This window comes from Gadus macrocephalus, chromosome 19, assembly GCF_031168955.1.
Source record: "Gadus macrocephalus chromosome 19, ASM3116895v1".
NCBI lineage: Eukaryota > Metazoa > Chordata > Actinopteri > Gadiformes > Gadidae > Gadus > Gadus macrocephalus.
The window spans coordinates 5,800,958-5,819,871 of NC_082400.1; the positions used below are offsets into that span (position 1 = coordinate 5,800,958).

At 47.0% G+C, this 18,914-nt stretch overlaps 1 protein-coding gene across 4 annotated transcripts in view; it reads left to right on the top strand.

The window, feature by feature from the left end:
* rxraa (retinoid X receptor, alpha a) overlaps positions 1 to 18,914 on the top strand; it is a 107,216-nt gene that overhangs the window by 63,390 nt on the left and 24,912 nt on the right. For 2 of the 4 annotated variants that reach the window (XM_060038896.1, XM_060038898.1), the window contains exons 3-5: positions 1,090 to 1,328; positions 15,497 to 15,638; positions 16,435 to 16,614. In XM_060038896.1, the coding sequence (XP_059894879.1) occupies positions 1,090 to 1,328; positions 15,497 to 15,638; positions 16,435 to 16,614 (561 nt within the window). Of the gene's footprint in view, positions 1 to 1,089; positions 1,338 to 15,496; positions 15,639 to 16,434; positions 16,615 to 18,914 lie in introns of all 4 variants that reach the window. The other 2 variants (XM_060038895.1, XM_060038897.1) reach the window with 1 other exon arrangement.

Here is an 18,914-nt window from a genome sequence, read left to right on the forward strand (position 1 = left end):
ACGGTGAGGGCCTCCTCAACGATACCGACGCACTGTGGGACAGTTGGGATCGAACCCAGAACCTTTTTGCTGGGAATGTAAGGGAGTACATCGTTTTTTTGTCTGTGTATATTTTAGACCGCATCTCTTTGATACTCTGGCTTGCAGGTAAACACCAAAGGTATTGAATGGCTTCTAGTAGAGCCCGATCTGTATAGCGGTTGGTCGATTTATGCGGCTGATCTATCACAGAAAACTATATATTTATATTATTTTTAACAAAAACAGATAGCATATTTTTTCTTATGTCCACCGATATGAAAACTTAAGAAATGGTGTGGAGTTTTATTATTTTTGTCTAAAAATAAAAAGAAGAGGATTTATAAATCCTCTTCTTTGTTGGTTGAAATGCTTTAATGCCTTAATGCTTTGCACATCCACATAAACACTCCCAACACTAACAGTTTAACACTCTGTTCTGTGTGAAGGTTAGCAGCTCCTCCCCATGCTGTTAATTGGTTCCTTTAGATCATGATTTTAATGCGATGTTGCTGGGGCCCGAAGCATTGCTGGAGGCTGAGAAGAAAATCCCAAGGAGCTGTCTCTCTCCCAGTGTACCGCATTTCTGGATGGCTTTGGATTGGATGCAGTTACCTAACGCCAGATTAAGAAATGTCACTTCTTAAATGTATGCATACAGGGTTTACAAAGCTAAACACAGCCACAAAGCAACCACATTTCCCTTCTGATTGTGCTGCGTTACATATTCACTCCATTAAATCCAACTCCAAACACACCATATGAAATCCCATCAATACTACATGGTAGGGGCGCCCCGATGGTTCGTTGGGTAGAGCGCGTACCGTCAAGGCCTAGTCCTGACCGGAGCGACCCGGGTTAGATTCCTGCCCGTGCTTCTTTGCTGAATGTCTTCCCCTCTACCTCCCATACCTTCCTGTCTAACTCACTCTACAATAAAAATGTTAAAACCTTCAAATATATACCTTCAGAGAATACTACGTGGGAGGTGATGAAATGGGCAAAAAAACTTTTATTTATTTATTTTTCCTCTGAAGCTCACCTCTGCCATCTCTCCCCCTCTCTCCGCAGACTCCTCGGGTCAGATGACCTCGTCGCCCCTGGGCTCGCCCACGTCCCACCGGGGGATGCACCCGTCGCTGCTCAGCCCGGGCTCCATGGGCCCCCAGGGGCCCCTGCACTCCCCCATCAGCAGCCTCAGCTCCCCCATCAACGGCCTGGGCTCGCCGTTCTCCGTCATCAGCTCCCCCATGGGCCCGCACTCCATGACGTCGCCCGGCATGGGCTACGGCCCCAGCGTCAGCCCCCAGGTGAGCCCCGTGACAGAGAGGGGGGATGACGCCTTCAAAGTAAAAGTCAAAGGTCCTGAAAAGGGATAGCATGCATGGCGAGTTTTTTTGGTCGCATAATGAGAGCACAAAGGGAGATGGGTTGAGATGGTGTACTTGTGTAGCTTGTGTAACTGCCATGCTTTTACTTGGAAGGAAGATGTGATTTTAAGGGCAGGAGTGTTGGACAGACTTGAGATGGGGGGGGGGGGGTTCCTTCTAAATACAAACATACAGGCTGTGTACTGTATTTCAACTTGTCTATCATCACGCTTTTATTTTTCGCATTTAGATGGGTTTAAATAATCTTCTATATTTGAACTCATCTAGCTGTCACGCTATTATTTAGTAGGATACAAATCATTTTTGGATATGAAGAGCAGTTTGTTTTCACAGCAGGGCTCCTAATGCAGAGTTGCGATCAGTATAGCCGTGCTTGTGGTTTGTACAGAATATAATTCATTGAAGATTTAAATGGTATTGAGAATGCATTCGCCCAGCGTAAACAGTTGTCTAAAGTCCGCGTCAGCGTGTATACAGACCAACTCTACGAAAAACAAACTGCTTCGCTGTTTTGCTTTTCTTCTCATCTCAAACACACACACACACACACACACACACACACACACACACACACACACACACACACACACACACACACACACACACACACACACACACACACACACACACACACACACACACACTCAGAGACATTTACAGGCTATCATGATCACACACAAACACACACATACACACACAGATTATCCCATGACAGGCCTGTTGGAATGAGGACGAGCTGTGAGCCGTCAGAACAATTAATCAATTGAAGGCGGATTTGTGGCTTCAGCCAGCCAATCTCTCCGCGTCCCGGGAGGAGTGGGTTCTTTCTCTCCGTCACCATCGCCGTCTTTCTCTCTAATTCCCCTCGTTCTCCTCTCAATCTCCCTCTTTATCCTCTGTTTGGTCCACTTTTATTATTTTCTTTTTTGTGGGTGGGGGGGGGGGGTGTTCTGCATATTTATTCTCGCCTCGTTCCCGAACCCAATACACACACACACACACACACACACAAACTCTCCCGCCTCATCTCTCACTCTCTCTCTCTCTGTCCGTCTTTCCTCCTCCCTTTCTGTCGTTCCTCCCTGCTCTGTCTCACTGTACCTCGTGTTCCTCTCTCTCTCTCTCACACGTCCGCTCTCTCGGTTTCCGTCTCTCTCTTTAGGTTCTCTCTCTCTCAATCTCTATCTATCTCTCCCCCCTCCCCCCTAGAGTTCTGCTCCTTCAATAGGAAGCACATCTTCTATTGGATAATCGAAAATCAGAATAATGACATCAAAGCCTGTACTGGCCCAGTTTCCATTCAAACTCCTTCCCTCTCCCCTCCTCGCTTTCCCCACACACGACTCACCCCCCTCGTTCACTGTAGCGCGACCCCTTCTCCACTAAGCCCCACCCCTTTCAGTCCAAAGCCCCACCCCTTTCCCAAGAAGCCTCACTCTTCCCTACCAAAGCCACATCCATTCCCTCCAAAGCCACACCTTCTGCCACACAAAGTCTAACGAAATTGCACCGAAGCCGCGCTTTGTGTGTTAATAAGTGTTCATAAGAGTGTTAAACGGCACCACGCGGTGCCGTTGTGGAGGCGAGGGGAGAGGAGGGTACTAGGGACCCCATCTCCGGGTGTAATGTAGTTAAGTGTGGATTAAGGCCACTCTCAGTAGCTGGCAACACTCTCTTTCACTGCTAGAAAGACCCCCCTATTGCACGCACGCACGCACGCACGCACGCACGCACGCACGCACGCACGCACGCACGCACGCACGCACGCACGCACGCACGCACGCACGCACGCACGCACGCACGCACACGTACACAAACTCTCCCAAACATACACAAACACACACACATATATACCAACGCACACAGCCCATACATTATTTTTTATTTATTTGGAGAAAATAAAAATTATCCGTTTTATTTGGCAGTTGTAAAAAGCGTCCAAAGCAAAGTTATTTTATACATAGCAGCATTCTGAAACCTTAACTATCAAATTTATTATTCAACAATTTACATGTAGTGAATATAAATGTTCCAGAAATGTTTTTAAGAGCTGGTAATCTTTAATGAGCAATCACTATTTTAGTCCTAAATCACTTGGTAGTAAATGTGCATTAAAACAGCTCAGTGCAGTAATACAGTCTGAACCAGGATTATATTTGGAATAGCCACTTCTCCATCCACCACATCTTAAAATACATATTCATTAAGCCTGGCACTTTTTTTCTGCCCAGTGGCAGATTTTCTGCCTATTTGCTCCTGCATGACAATTTCGTTTGATGCACAAGTTGATAGATCAGTTGTTTTTTTACGCGTGTAAATTCATTAGTGCTAGTGCATAATATGTGCTATTAATATTTTTTTATAAATTATATATGAAGGGACTGTAGATCGAATTGAGGGAGATCCCCCCGATTATGATAACAGTTCGTCAGACTCATTTAAAAGAGGCCGAATTAAAAAATGTATTCACTATAACGCTATATATATTTTTGGAATTCTTATATATAAATTATTAAATAAAATATATAATATGCATTAACAAAAATACATTATTGGGGAAAATTATTAATAATCAAATATAAATAATAATATATTAAAAAAAAATTGAATAATTGATGAAATTTCTACAGTGCCCAAAGCGCTTTGCATAGTGAGTGTGTGCATGCGTATGACACCTCACTACACACTACCAGTGTGTAGAACCCACCCGGGTGGTACACAGTTACCAGTATACACCAGAAAGCTCTGCCCACACTGGCTGTCACAGTGGAGATGTGGGATGATGAAACTATCCAATTAGAGACGGGGTGATGATTAGGGGGCCATGTTGGTACAAGAGACGCTTAGGGAATTGAGTCAGGACCCTGGGGTTAGCACCCCTGCTCTTGCGGTGAGAGCCACAGGATCAATAGTGACCACAGGTCCTCGGTTTAACGTCTCATGTTCCAAAAGAAGGTGTTCGACAGGAGAGATTCACCTTTTCTGTACTTTCGCATGGGGAGGTTAAATAGGCAAGAGTGAGGAACCCCCCATACATTTACATTTAGGGAATTTTGCTTACACTTTTAACCAAAGCGACGTACAACCATTCATTCACACACCGACGGCGCAGTCAACCACGCTGGGCGACAGCCAGCTTGTCGGGATTAGTCATAGTCAGGCGTCTTGCTCAGGGACGCCTCGTCACTTAGATAGCTGGAGCCTGGGATCGAACGATGAACTTCCCAGTTACAAGTCAACCCGCTCTACCACCTGAGCTACTGCCGCCCCCCTACCGGTCTTCAAACCCCTCTTACAGCACCCCACAATATCCCATCCAGGGAAACACCAGGCCACGGCCTGCCTAGCTTCCAGAGAAGCCAGTATTGTGTGGCAGGGAGTTGTGGTGCTGGCTACAGTAATACGGTTCCAGATCAGGGGTGCGGTGGTGTGATTGGTGGTGTGAGGTTTGAATAGGAAATGTTCCCCTTCTCCTCTGAAGGATCGTGATCAGGCTCAGATACTTCCTCTTTGCCCTCTTATGATTGGTTGTTTTCAGGAGGTCACGACCTCTGGGAGCATCTCTGTTTAACCTCATAACTTCCAGAGAGACACTCAGGCCTGCGTTGAACCCACCAACACACACATGCACACACACACGCACACACAAACAGAGCAGACACATGTATATTATGCATGCATGCATGCATATATAGAAACACTACACACACATTTTACTCATACACATAAAATAGTAAATACAGACGCATATAAACACAGTATATATTTAATATGCAGTTAATCCATACACATTGATGCATACTTAAAACACGAAGGAAACTCCTATGGACACATTAAACATATGCAGTTCATTCACATCGACTCATAGGAATACCCACGCACGCACACACACACACACACACACACACACACACACACACACACACACACACACACACACACACACACACACACACACACACACACACACACACACACACACACAGCAGCCACACTCACACACACACACACGCGTGGACACACACACACACACACACACACACACACACACACAGGTCCACTCATCCCTAAAGGCTCTCTTGAATCCAGCCCTGTCGTTCCCATACTGTCCCACTGTATCTCGCTCACGCATGGCTAATAGCTAGTGTCGCCTAAATTACAAATCCAGCGATCGTCCGGGATCAAAAATAAAGCGGGGGAACACAAGCCACCTTCTAAATCAAAGCCAGGGCAGACGGCGGGATGAAAGAGAGCGGGACCGGCTGGAACAAAAGTCCCATTCTCAGGGCTGAGGCGCGTCCTGCAGCAGCCAAACCACAAGCGCAGGGCTGCAGCCAGACCTTAATAACATCCAAGTCCTCCAGTCCTCCAGTCCTTCAGCCTCCAGTGCCTCTCTCTTCCTGTCTCTGTCTCTCGCTCTCTCGGCCGTTCTCTCGCTCCAACCCTCTCCTTTTCTATCCATCTCTCTGACAGTCATTTTCTCTCTCTCTCGCTCTCTTTTCTCTCCCCCCCCCATCACCATCGCTCTCACTCTCTTCTCTATCTGTCCATCTTCATTCACCCTCTTTAACTCACCCCCTGATGCCTTTCTCTTTCTCTCTCTCCTCTCTGTCTCTCTTCTCTTTCTGTGTATTTCCCTCTTTCGCGCCCACCCGGTCTCCATCTCTCTTTATGTCCATCCTCCCATTTCTCTATTTCCATCCATCTCTTTCCCCTTTTGTCTCAATCTCTTGTATTCACTCTCTCTGTCTCCTTATCTCTCTCCTTATGTCTCTCATTATCTCTCTCCCTCTCCCTCCCTTCTCTCTCTCTCTCCCCTTACCCGCAGACACATGGGGGATATTCCTCTGTGTGTGTCGTCCAACTCCTCCCTGCCCGGAGTGGTTCCGTATCCTCACTATGGCTTTTCATCCTCTCTTTCCTCCTGGTCTCTGGGCTAAACGATCCTGTTGTTGTCGGCAGTGTTGACAGGGACTATTGTCAGACCACCATAAGGTCCGTATTGTTCTGAACGCAGCCCAGATGTTCAGCCGGAGAGAACCTCCACCACCACCGCCGCCGCTGTCCTCTGGAGACGAAACAGATCGGCTCTTTGGATGGTTTTCCTGCCGTCTCATCTTCCTCATTCCCAGACCTCCTCCTCATCCCCATCGTCCTTCTCATCGTCCTTCTCCTACTCCCGCCCCTGCTGGAATGTCCCAAGAGGAGGAGGAGGAGGAGAGAGTTAATGAAGGATGAGGTGGAGGCGAAGGAGGACGTGGAGGAGGAGAGGGGTGGAGGACCTAGAGGGGGGCAGGAGTGGGGGAGAGCGGGAGGAGTTGGAGGAGGAGAAGAGTTGGACGATTGAGAGACAAAGCCGGGGGGGGGGGGTACAGAAGGAGGAGGCGGAGGACAAGGAGGAGGAGGTTGAGGAGGAGAAAGAGGGGCAGAGGGGAGAGACAAAGCAGAGAGGGAAACAGAGGATGGCTCCCAGGGTGTCTGTTAGCCATTAGGGTTGTGTGTCTCCATGCCCCATGTCGGGGGTTTGGAGCGGTCTGTGTCTGCTAAGTGCCTGAAGCTGGCCACTACACACAGGCCATCTTTCTGGGTGACGACGCACCAGAGCCAGCAAGGGCAGCTGGGAGCCATTCAGGCCCAGACGTGGTACAACATTTTACACTTAACATGACAAAAGCTATGGCTGTCTGGTGGTTGTCTTCCAACGGCGCACGGCTCCGTTCTCAGGGCCCAGAATGTCTGGCTGTGGTTCTCCTTAAGGGCCCGGGGCATCCAGAGAGAGAGAGAGGGCCCCCACATACACTAACAACAGACTAGTGTCCCACAAACTTAGACTTAAATCTTAAGAAACCCACACCTTACAAATTCACACACATTATACACAGCTTAACACATACACACACACACGTGTCTCCTTAAACGAATGCACACACACACACAGTCACACTTTGAACACACACACACACACACACACACACACACACACACACACACACACACACACACACACACACACACACACACACACACACACACACACACACACACACACACACACACACACACACACACACCTTGAAAACACTCATATACCTTAACAATACACACACACTCTTTAAAAACACACAAGATCATGCGCACTTTAATAACACACGCACATTAAAAAACACACACTCACACATGCACACCTTTAAACACACACAAAGCCATGAAGTGTTTGTCCGCTTCAACTTAAAACTCAAAAGGGAAACGCTAATGAGGAAAAGGTGTGGTTGTTTTACAACACATGGAACTTGCTTTTCAATAACCAGTCGACGCACTGATGTCACACACACACAGACCCGAAACGGCGTCTTGTTTAGGTGTGTGTCGCTAGGAGACCGGAGCACAACAGAGGCGCTTGTGTTTGGAGGCACGTAGAGAGAGAGAGCGAGAGAGAGAAAGAGAAAGAGAGAGAGGAGGGAAAGAGAGAGGGATGGTAAGGGAGAGAGACAGAGAGGATGGAGAAGGGAAAAGGATAAAAGAGAGGCGATTAGTTTTACATTCTGTTCCTATATACTTTGGCAATAGGAAAATGTTTCTGTCATGCCAATAAAGCACTCGGAATTCAGAGAGCGAAAGAATGAGAGAAAGGGTCTTGGTATTAGAGAGAGAGAGAGAGGGAGAGAGAGAGAGAGAGAGAGAGGGAGAGAGAGAGAGAGAGAGGGAGAGGGAGAGAGGGGGGAGAGAGGGGGAGGGAGAGAGAGAGACCAGCCATGTAGACTAGCTCGTCCCTTCCTGTGTGAAGCTCCGTAAACCCCAACTTCCAGTCTTCATTCTCCCAACCCCCCCCCTCTCCCCGCCCCCCTTCTTCTCACCATGGCGTTGATAGACCTGTATGCGGGTTCTCCATAAGTCCTATGACATCATGGGGTCAGGGTTCTAACGGCCACACAATGGCTCTGTGTGTCTGCCTCCCGGGGAGCTGTTAGGGGCCCCCCCATACCCTCACTCACTCGCCGCCGTCGCCTGCTGACAGTCTGCACTCACAGCTGTCTCCAGGTAGCAATTAGTGGAGAATTGGTGTCAGCGTTTCCTATTGCCATAAGAAGCTGATTAGTTTTGGATAAGTCTCGGCGCGGTGGCGTTGAGATTGCGTTGCCCTGTGGGAGCTTCGGACCCTGCTTTGGTTTGATCTCAAGGTTACCTGGTGATTTTGGGGGGTAGTTAGGATTTCGTTTTTCATTTCGACCTATCTGTAGATGCCTTCATGCAAAGCGACCTACAGTACTTTTGTACACAGCTGTTGTTAAGGAGAAGCTAGGGGTCGTCTTGTTCAAGGTTGCCCTGCAGGGAGACTGCTGGGATCCGACTAGAACCATCAGCTGGGAGCCAAACACCGTAACAACTACACTGCCTAAGGTAGTGGCCCCTGTTAACTTAAATACACACCGCAATCGATAAAGTTCATTACAGTACCTCACTTTGCTATCGGTTGGGACGGTCTAGCCGACGTGTAGAGCTGCACAGTAAATCATGAGGCTAAGTGTCCTGTCTGCAGTGTGGAAACCATAGAGACCAGCTGTTTTGGAGGCGTCCGTTCTAGCGGGGAAGCAAGCATCTACATAATCTGCTGCTTAGCTGTAATTAAAGAAGTCCCCTGGGCCATTGCGTTATTTCAAACCTCCAGAAAGGGCTGCAGGGACAAGTTGTGGTACAATCGCAGACCTTATGTCAGACCCTTCTGGGCTCAATAAACCTCCAGCCCACTTTCCCCTGCCGACGCTCGTACTTATGGGCCATGCCTGCCTTCCAACACGTGTGGAGTACACACAGGCATATACACAGACGCATGTGTTCCCTGTCTTACATCCCGTCTTATATGTTTTTCATGCACTTTATGCTACGTGCCTACATGTCGTTTCCCACTACCCACCAGCTGCTGGTAATATCTGTGTCCTGGTGCACCCAGTAGTTTGCCTGTTCACGGCTGAGAATCCGTTTTACGTCGGACCTCATGTACTCTGTTCTCTTTAAGGGTCATTTGTGATGTCACAATTGGAAACAACACTAGTTGTGTGATGGTTTAGCCATAATAAGCGATTTCAAAATAAATCGGTTTGTGACATCACAAGTGGGAGTGTCCACACAGAAGTATGATAGACGGATCTACTATCTTTAATTCAGCTTTGATGTCACAAACAGAAGGTTTACAAAATGGCTGATAATGGCTGATCAACCTAACAGCCGGTGTTAAAATAGGAGGCCTTTAAATAGAGAACAACATGCATCCCGCTGGCTGGTGGTATAGCTTACAGAAGGCTGGTCTCTCTTCTAATCCCCTCGGATGGTTTGAATGTTTAATGAAGGCTCCCGTGGTGCTAGCTACACTAGCGTAAAGTTCTTTGTTACAATGACCAAGTTAGAGTTACCAGCTCATCCATATCATGTACCTCATGTATGACGACCCCAACTCCTGCATTCACTGTGTACTCTTGTATTGTGTTGTATGAATTCAATCTCACATACGGGCTCTGTATTTGCACACATAGGAATATATGTTGATGGATATCTAGTCAAATGTATTTTCTCTGTCTGTTGTGAATTGTATGTATGTGTTTATTGATATGTAAGCATTGTCACATTATAGATGTGACCATGTCCTGTTTACAGGAATTAAGGAGAATCAGTATGCAACACACACAAATTCACAGACAATGCTGCAATATGTTTATTTTTTAAATACCACAAGTAGTCTTCTAGACATCGAAGTACAATAATACTACTTGTAGTAGTATTATTATGACTATAATTAACTACTGTAATTATTCATAGCTTCTGAGATAAGGGCCATACAGCTTATATTTTTCATTGGGGGAATTCTTGTGTCCGTTATCTGTGGATGAAGCGTACCCCACAGTCAATGTTTCTGCCTGGTGCAAAGACAGATAAATATTTAATGTTAAACATAAATATTCTGAGCCAATTTGAGGATGCCTTTATTGTAATAAATCTCTTTAACCCTGAATATCATACCACCCTTTAGAAATAAATATAAAGCAGCTTAAATGCTTGCACATTTGTGAGGTGTGATACAACGCATTTATGAAAACAAATTTAATTATAATGACTTTTCATAGCGGGCAGCAAGTCAGGAAATATGATGTGAACTGTTACCAAGGAACTGTCCTCATACAAGCCAAGCCAAACATAGCTTAGCTAAATATAGCTAAGATACACAAACAAAGACACTGTCAACTAATCTTGTTCAATTCCTCAGCAGCTCGGCCAGTAAACAAACAATAGTGTACTATAGCAGGTTGTGTTGGGTGCTCAGTTTCTCACACTCATGGCGGCTCTAACCACACATCTTGGTCGGTGACCGCTTCTGCCCCAAGCTGAGTCGAGTTCATACCCAATGTGCATGTTAGCACTTAGCATTCCCATGGGCGTTTTTGTGTTCACACTGTGAACCAGAGCATTCCCTTAAGCACTGGCAAAGTCATGCTAGCAAAGTCCTTTCTCGGATGGTACAACACTATAAGCGTCCACCAAAGGCATTCATATTTATATTCATACATATCAAGCTGGCTAGGGTTGTACACTCTAACAGGTGTTGGCTAGGACATGCTAGCAATCCTCACGCTAGCTAGACGTGTGCATTCAAACAGGTGCTAGCGAGGACACGATATCTAGGTTTGTATATTTTAACAGATGCTAGCAATGTCATATTAGCTTGCTTGTTGCAGTTTTACAGTTGCTAACATATCATGCTTTCTAGGTTAGACCGTTTGAATAGGTGCAAGTTAGCTCATTCTAGCTCACATAAAGACCTAGGCTAGCTAGGACTTTATGTGTGTCCTTGAGTTTTGTAACTCTGTGGTAATTGATCGTAAGGGTGTCCCACTGTCGACTTTCCCCTGCCAACGGCCAGAGGAGAACAGGCCCCATTAGCACTCATCCTGTGAGAAACCAGATCCTCATCTCTGTTGATACATGTTCAGATTAGATCCCCCGACACTCAACGCTAAGCCCACCCCCTACGTGCCTCCCCACCCTCCACACTTCCAAGAGGAGAGAAAACAAAACGGAACAGAGATAAGCCAGCCATTAAACAGGAAGCGATGGTCGGGCGGTGTCAGCCTAGTGTCAAAGGTTATCCTCTGGGTCAAATCTCCCTGAACCCCCACTGTCCTTTCCTAAGACGTGCCCCCCAGGATGGGTATGGGGGGGTTAAGTGTTTTCGTCCGTCGACAGTTCTTCAGTCCCTGCCAATCTTCGACATGCGAGTGTTGCATTGTGGGTCCTTCTGTAGTTTACCTTTTGACCATAACTGGAACAGACTTCTAGAATTGCATTATTGTCAAGGGGGGAGAAGGCCAATGATAAATGTCAGAAAATATATTGGATTATAAAACAATGATGTTCCTGACAAAGCGCTTTTAATACGAAGAACGATTCTTTATGGAAGAATTTCTATAAGGAGAAGGGGGAAAAAAGAAATAGCTTTCGCACTCAAATTTTACCCTTGAACAGCGACAGAAGAAACTTCATTGAAGTTCCATAGGAGGGCTCTGTATTGAAACCGACGGGGAAGGGATGTCTTCTTTTGAAGTATCATCGCGAACGAAGTCTGCGGCCCCTCTGAAACGGAGCTAAGCCTGTTTTAAGCAAGAGGACTCCACTGTTCCTTGCCTGTCTCAGATATTCACCAGGGGGGAACCTCTCTTTTCTTTCACTCCTCCTCCTCCTCAACCCATGTGCCGGAGGCGTTGCTGTGACAGCATACTAATACTTTACCGCGCTTCTCTTCTTCTGTACGGAAAAAACCTGGACAATCCTCACCGAGATACTGTTCAATTCACCCACAAGACATTTTTTCCATATTATCCAAAACCAGATGTCGGCTGTTGATGAGCCATTACGGGCCATTTCAGAATCGTTTTCCATTTGTGACATCACAACTATAGCATGAAGTCGACCTACCTATTGCACATCTGCGTGGACGCCGCCGATGATGTCAAGTACGGATGGGTTTCTTTAAATGGCATGTGATGGCTGGCTGTGAGGTTGATGAGGTGTATACATTACCTCTAAGTAACACACACTCACACACACACACACACACACACTGCTCTTTTCTTTTCCTTTAATATAGTTTCGTCATGTCAACAGGTGTTTGGCTGGCGGCGGCGTCGTTCGTCTTGGAAGAGCCACCATCTGTATCCCCGAAAGCATTTACTGCAGCACTTAGGGGCAGAGCGCTTCTCGGACGATAAATTAAACTTTATGCGTGTAATGTGAAAACACAGCTGTGCTCTGGGAGCCACCGTGTGACAGAGAGCGTGCACGCGCACACATCGCACAGATCGGTTGCATGCAGAATTTGACACAGACCATGGCAGGGGAGGGTGGGGGTGTTGGCCCTGCCAGTTGGACGTGGTCCAGAGCATGTTATGTAACGAAGTCTGCAGTTTGCATGGGGGCCCTCTGTTATGCTGACTGCGTCTCACTCACTCAAGCTGTACAGATTTACCAGCCGCCTCTCTGAAGTTATGGTACTCGAAATATCCGGGAAGATCTGGTAAAAAATTCCTGGTAACCCACACACAGGAAGTAAATTTGGGCCCACCAGAGGGGGGTCACAGCTTGAAAACATTTTGGAAAGCCAAGATAAGTATACCAGTCCCCACCATGCCGCCATCCCTCGCACACATGCACACACAAGCGTCACACACACACACATGCACACACGCACGCATACAGATAGGCAAGCATGCGCACGCACGCACGCACGCACGCACGCACGCACGCACGCACGCACGCACACACGCACACATATGCACATGCATGCACACACACATACAAACACACTTATAAACATCTACACACACACCCAAACACCTCATCACCAACATTCTCGCACCATAGAGGGGGGGTTGCAGAGATGCAATTTGACTGTGAAAAGACAGTTTTCTGTCCAACAGATAGCAAGGTCAGAGTCTGATGGGGACAGAGGTCAGGGAGTCTAAGGGGGCTTGTCTGGTTGTCCATCAGTCTGTAGCACTGCAAAGCAGTGTCTTTGCCGTGTGTTTTTGTGTTTTTGTGTGTGTAAATGTATGTGTGTGTGTGTATATATATATGTGTATATGTGTGTACATTATGTATGTGTTTTTGTTGTAATGAGTATAGAATACACTGGCTAATGTGCTGTCAGCAGCTGCTCAACACATCTGGGGAGGGGGGCCACACACTATCATATTAGTCTCATCGTTAGAGCAGAAGAACGATTCCCTGCTATGGGTCAATGACTGTACCTCTCTTCAGAGAGATAGAGGTTCACTTGTGTTCCTAGGTCCATAGCCTATTTACATCCACCTCAAACCAAGCGGCCAGGAAAATATTTGATCAGGCATTTCAACAATGGACATCTCAACAATGGAGGAAGCAGTGTGGAGAAAGAGGAAGAGAGAAAGTGAAGAGAGAGTTAGGCTTCAACCCAAGTTTCGGGACTTCGTTAAAACAAACCCATTGTCTTTATTCTGCTGTAGTGTTGAATTTTTTTAACACAGATAAGCTAGTGCCCGAGTTAAGCTAGCAACTGAGTTATGCTAGCGTTGGAATTATGCTAGCGCTGAACATTTTGGAGCCGGAGGGTTGATTGGGGGGGCGGGGGACAGTGGGAGTGTGTGTGTGTGTGTGTGTGTGTGTGTGTGTGTGTGTGTGTGTGTGTGTGTGTGTGTGTGTGTGTGTGTGTGTGTGTGTGTGTGTGTGTGTGTGTGTGTGTGTGTGTGTGTGTGTGTGTGTGTGTGTGCGCGTGTGCGCGAGTGCATGTACGTGTGTGTGTGTGTCTTGTTGAGAAGAAAAATACAAACGTCCTGGGGCTGAGCAGAGCTGGTTCCTGCAATGCCAGGATTAGACCAGAGAGAGAGAGAGAAAAAGAGAGTGAGAGAGAGACAGCAATGACTCTAGAGAGAGGGAGGGAGAGCGCTACAGAGATCTAAAGAGAGAGAGATGCAGAACTAGAGAGCAGTAGACAGCGGTAGAGAGAGACGGAGGCAGATGTAGAGAGAGAATCGTAAAGTGATATCATAGGAGGAAAGCTAGCCCGGCCAGCACATCTGTCTTGCGTGTGGACAGTCATTGTATTTGTATCCATTTATTATCTGGCTTTGACCCATCCATTCTGGCCTGTTTGGCTTCAACCGCACACACAGTAAATCAACACACGTGCACCCATGTACACATGTGCATGTAGCGCATTTAGTCTAATCACTAGCACATCTGCCCTGGTGTTCCATCACTCATGTCACCGCACAGCCACACTGGGACAGCATAGGGTTTTGCCATGTTCCCTGATGGCCCTCGTGTGTGTGTGATGACACTGCTTGGATTAACATCAGGGGTGGGCAGATCTGTTTTGTGACATTAGAGCAATGGTTTGCCTTAATATTTTTGGGTCCATTACTCCTTTTCTCGCTATGAACAGCCTTGGGACCCCAACTTGCATCCGTATTCTCGCACATGGTTTCAGCAGTGCTCCCCCTTTCTAAACCCTCGCCCTCTTTTCCTTTAAGAGATGGAGGACTGTGTTAAGAAATCCTATTTTGTTTAGAATGGTGTCAGGATCAACAGAGAGAGAGAAAATAGTCAAACAAAAGGAGAGATATCGTGTTAGATAAGCCTTTGCGATGTCACCGCTGTAAAAGTGATGGGCGGAGCTACTTGGTGGACTGTCAGTGTTATTGTGTTATTGTGTTATTGCTCACATCACATTCTCTCACGTGGCCGGCTGTCCAAAAATTATTGGTAATGAGTAAGCATTTGTGAGGTCACTCCAGGAAGTAAGTAAGTGTGTGTGTGTGTGTGTGTGTGTGTGTGTGTGTGTGTGTGTGTGTGTGTGTGTGTGTGTGTGTGTGTGTGTGTGTGTGTGTGTGTGTGTGTGTGTGTGTGTGTGTGTGTGTGTGTGTGTGTGTGTGTGCTTGCGTGTCTGTTCGCGTGTCTGTTCGCGCGACTCGCATTCTTTTTATTCCAGCCGTTTGTGATGTCTCTTCAGTACCAGCATGTTGTGACTGTCAGAGTGTGTGTGTTTGTGTGTGTTGATGTTCCAGCTGAACTCGCCCCTCAGCAGCTCGGAGGACATCAAGCCCCCGCTGGGTCTGAACGGCGTCATGAAGGTCCCCGCCCAGCCCTGCGGGACGCCGCTGTCCCTCACCAAACACATCTGTGCCATCTGCGGTGACCGCTCCTCAGGTGACGCCTCACACACACACACACACACACACACACACACACACACACACGCTGATACTACACAACTGTAAAAACACTCACTAATAGAAGCACACCTGTAGAAATCACCTGAACAACACACCTGTAGAAACACACTTGTGAAATAGACCTGTCAAATACACTTGTACAACACAACTATACATTACACGTGTACAACACACCTGTACAACACAACTGTACAACCTGTACAACCACATGTTTATTTTTGTTGACACGTATACAAATACATGTTGTCCTTAGTTCTTAAAGGCACCCAGTGCAACTTTCGAGGCTTAAACATAAACATTCAATTTCTAGTCTTTTTTACACGTAGTAAGTTTCAATAACTCCATACCATTACATACCGACATTTAAGCAGCAAAGATGAGACGTCGTTGTGTGGTGAGAACTGATACAAAATCGATAACAACAACAATGCCGCCATTTTCTTTCTTTTTTGTAACCTACAATAAATAAAGCAGGCTTCCAGTCAATGGAAAAATGGCTTCTCCCCACCGGCGATTGTTGTTGTTTTATGATTTTCTATCAGTTCTCACCACACAACGACGTCTCATCTTTGCTCCTTGAATGTCGATATGTAATGGTATGGAGTTATTGAAACTTACTACGTGTAAAAAAGACTAGAAATTGAATGTTTATTTTTCATTGAATGTTTACATAAAGTTGCACTGGGTGCCTTTAACACTGTACTGTACTTTTTCCTATCAAACTGGAATCGCCCGGCGGTAATAAAGCCCGTCTGTCCTTGTGTGCTCAGGTAAACACTACGGCGTGTACAGCTGCGAGGGCTGCAAGGGCTTCTTCAAGAGGACGGTACGCAAGGACCTGACCTACACCTGCCGGGACAACAAGGACTGCATCATCGACAAGCGGCAGAGGAACCGTTGCCAGTACTGCCGCTACCAGAAGTGTCTGGCCATGGGCATGAAGAGAGAAGGTACAGCACATGACGTTGAGGATCATGACTCTCCTTACCTCCTTTCCTTACCTCCTCCTCCCCAACCCCCTCGCCTCCTCGAACCCATTACAACGTCGCCTCACTCCTCGGACCCCTTCCAATGTCGCCTCACTCCTCTAACCCCTTCCTACGTCACCTCACTCCTCAAAACCCTTCCAATGTCTCCTTCCCCACCACCCCAGCCCGGCCCATGAGTCTCATAGTCTCTGTGCGATGAGTCACCGATCGAACACTAGCACATGCGGTGATGTCACTCGTTTGGCTCACTTTCAACGGACGTCTTTGTGTGTGTGTGTGTGGACACGCACACTCCTTTTTCAACGGACGTCTGGCTCAGAACACCATCGAGGCGATGGTGTTCTGAGCCAGACGTCCGTTGACAAAGAGCAACACGTGCAAACCCACGCAACCCACCAACCCTGTTTTAACACCTCCCTTTAGGACTCCATTAAAAACTTTAATTTCACTTCGTTAGAGAAGTTTTAATGAAGTGAGGACTGTACAATTATTTCAAAATATCTTTTTATGGTTTTTTGTGACTTTACAGGCAGGACTTTGAGGGACAGACAGGAAAATGGGGGTGAAGGAGTGGGGGGGAATTGCTCAGGGACCGCAGCAGGTCAGAAACAAACCGGAGTCACGACAAGACCTATTGCCTGCGTGGTTTGCACCGAGTGGGCTGAGCCACCAGAACGACCAGGCTCTTCAATAATTCAAGTTTTACAAAAAAAATCATTGGATCTGTATGAGGTTGGTATTCACCAAAGCACTTCGCTTTAACAGAAAGGTCTCGGAGGCGAAGCCAAAGCAGGTCAAGGAGCAAAAAAAACAGTTGGTGCTCTGAGTTAGCAGCTGATTGGACAAGCTGTGATTTTCTTGTAAAATATAAATGAGGTTCCACAGCGGAGGTGTTTTGAGGCGGGAAAGGTGTGAATTATAACACTTTGTGGCTGTTTTGGATATTGGCACCTCTTAGCACCTTTAGCCGTTAGCACGTCTGACTGACCACGTGCTAGCCCCTAGCATTAGCGGTCACCACCATGACCTACAGAACACATATGTAGTGTATGACTTTAAAGCTATCTTTGTATTGGCCTCTGGCGTCATTGTTCATGTTTGGGTAATTGTGTGTTTGTACATACTGTGTTGTATGTCTATAAGTTCAATGAGTTTCTTTCTCCGTTCCCCCCCCCCCTCTCTTTTTCCACTCTTCCCTCTCTCCTCGCTCTCTCCAACTCTCCCCTTGCTCTCTCCCTCCCCCTTTCTCACCCTCCTCCCCACCCTTTCTCCTGGTGTGGAGGTGTGGAGTTACTCTTTAAGAAATAATCTTTAGAAGTGTGTCAGGATCAACCCAGAGAGAGAAAGAGCTGAACAAAGCGAAGGGACAAGAGTTTCACTTTCCTTCATGCATCCACATGTGTGTGTTTGCATGCACACACATGTCTATATGCATGTGCGTGTGTGTGTGCGTGTGCAAGCTTTCCTTTCCTGTCTTGACCTTTACATGCCTCCCCCCACTGCTCCCCACTTATTTCACCCATTCCCACACATTTATGACACATTTATTTATATCATTGTGTGGCTGGGCTCTCCATCCATTCCAAGGTCTTATCATTTGCAGAGTTTTCACCTCAGAGTTTTCAGCCTAGAACCCCCACTTCCCTCCCTCCAACCCCACATCCCCCAACCCCCTCCCCCTGCCCCTCCCCCACACACTCCTCCCTGCGTACCCCCAGGGCTGGGGGTACGCAGGGAGGCAGCACTAGCCCAACAGGCTAAGCGAATCTGCAGAAAAACAGGATTAAATGAATTTATGCTCCCCCAGTTGTAGGGCAAAGAGACAGAGGGAGAGAGGGAAAAGAGAGGGGGAGCTGGAAATAAAGCTAACATGATTTCAGCCCTCCTCACCTCTGTGTGACTCCGACGCAAAGCATTCTACCCTTGGGCTGACCTCCACATCCAGACGGCTGTTGCTCTCGAATGGGGCCCATTTCTCTCTCTCTGGTTCCTGCCTTCATGTCCACATAAAACCGTCATTTTCCCTTTTCCTCCGATTCCAACCTTACATTCCGCTAAAGCCCCCTTCTTCTCGTTGTCAGAGGATAGCTTTCCTTTCAAGTAAGAAATGTGTCAATTACTCTCTTGTAATATATAGAGTCCTCATTAAAGCGTCCTGTTCTCCAACAGGTTCTAGTCCACGTCCCTTTAAAACCAACATGTTTTTCTGTTAAAACCACAAGCCTTTTCTCTCTGATTCTAGACCTATGTCCTGCCCAACT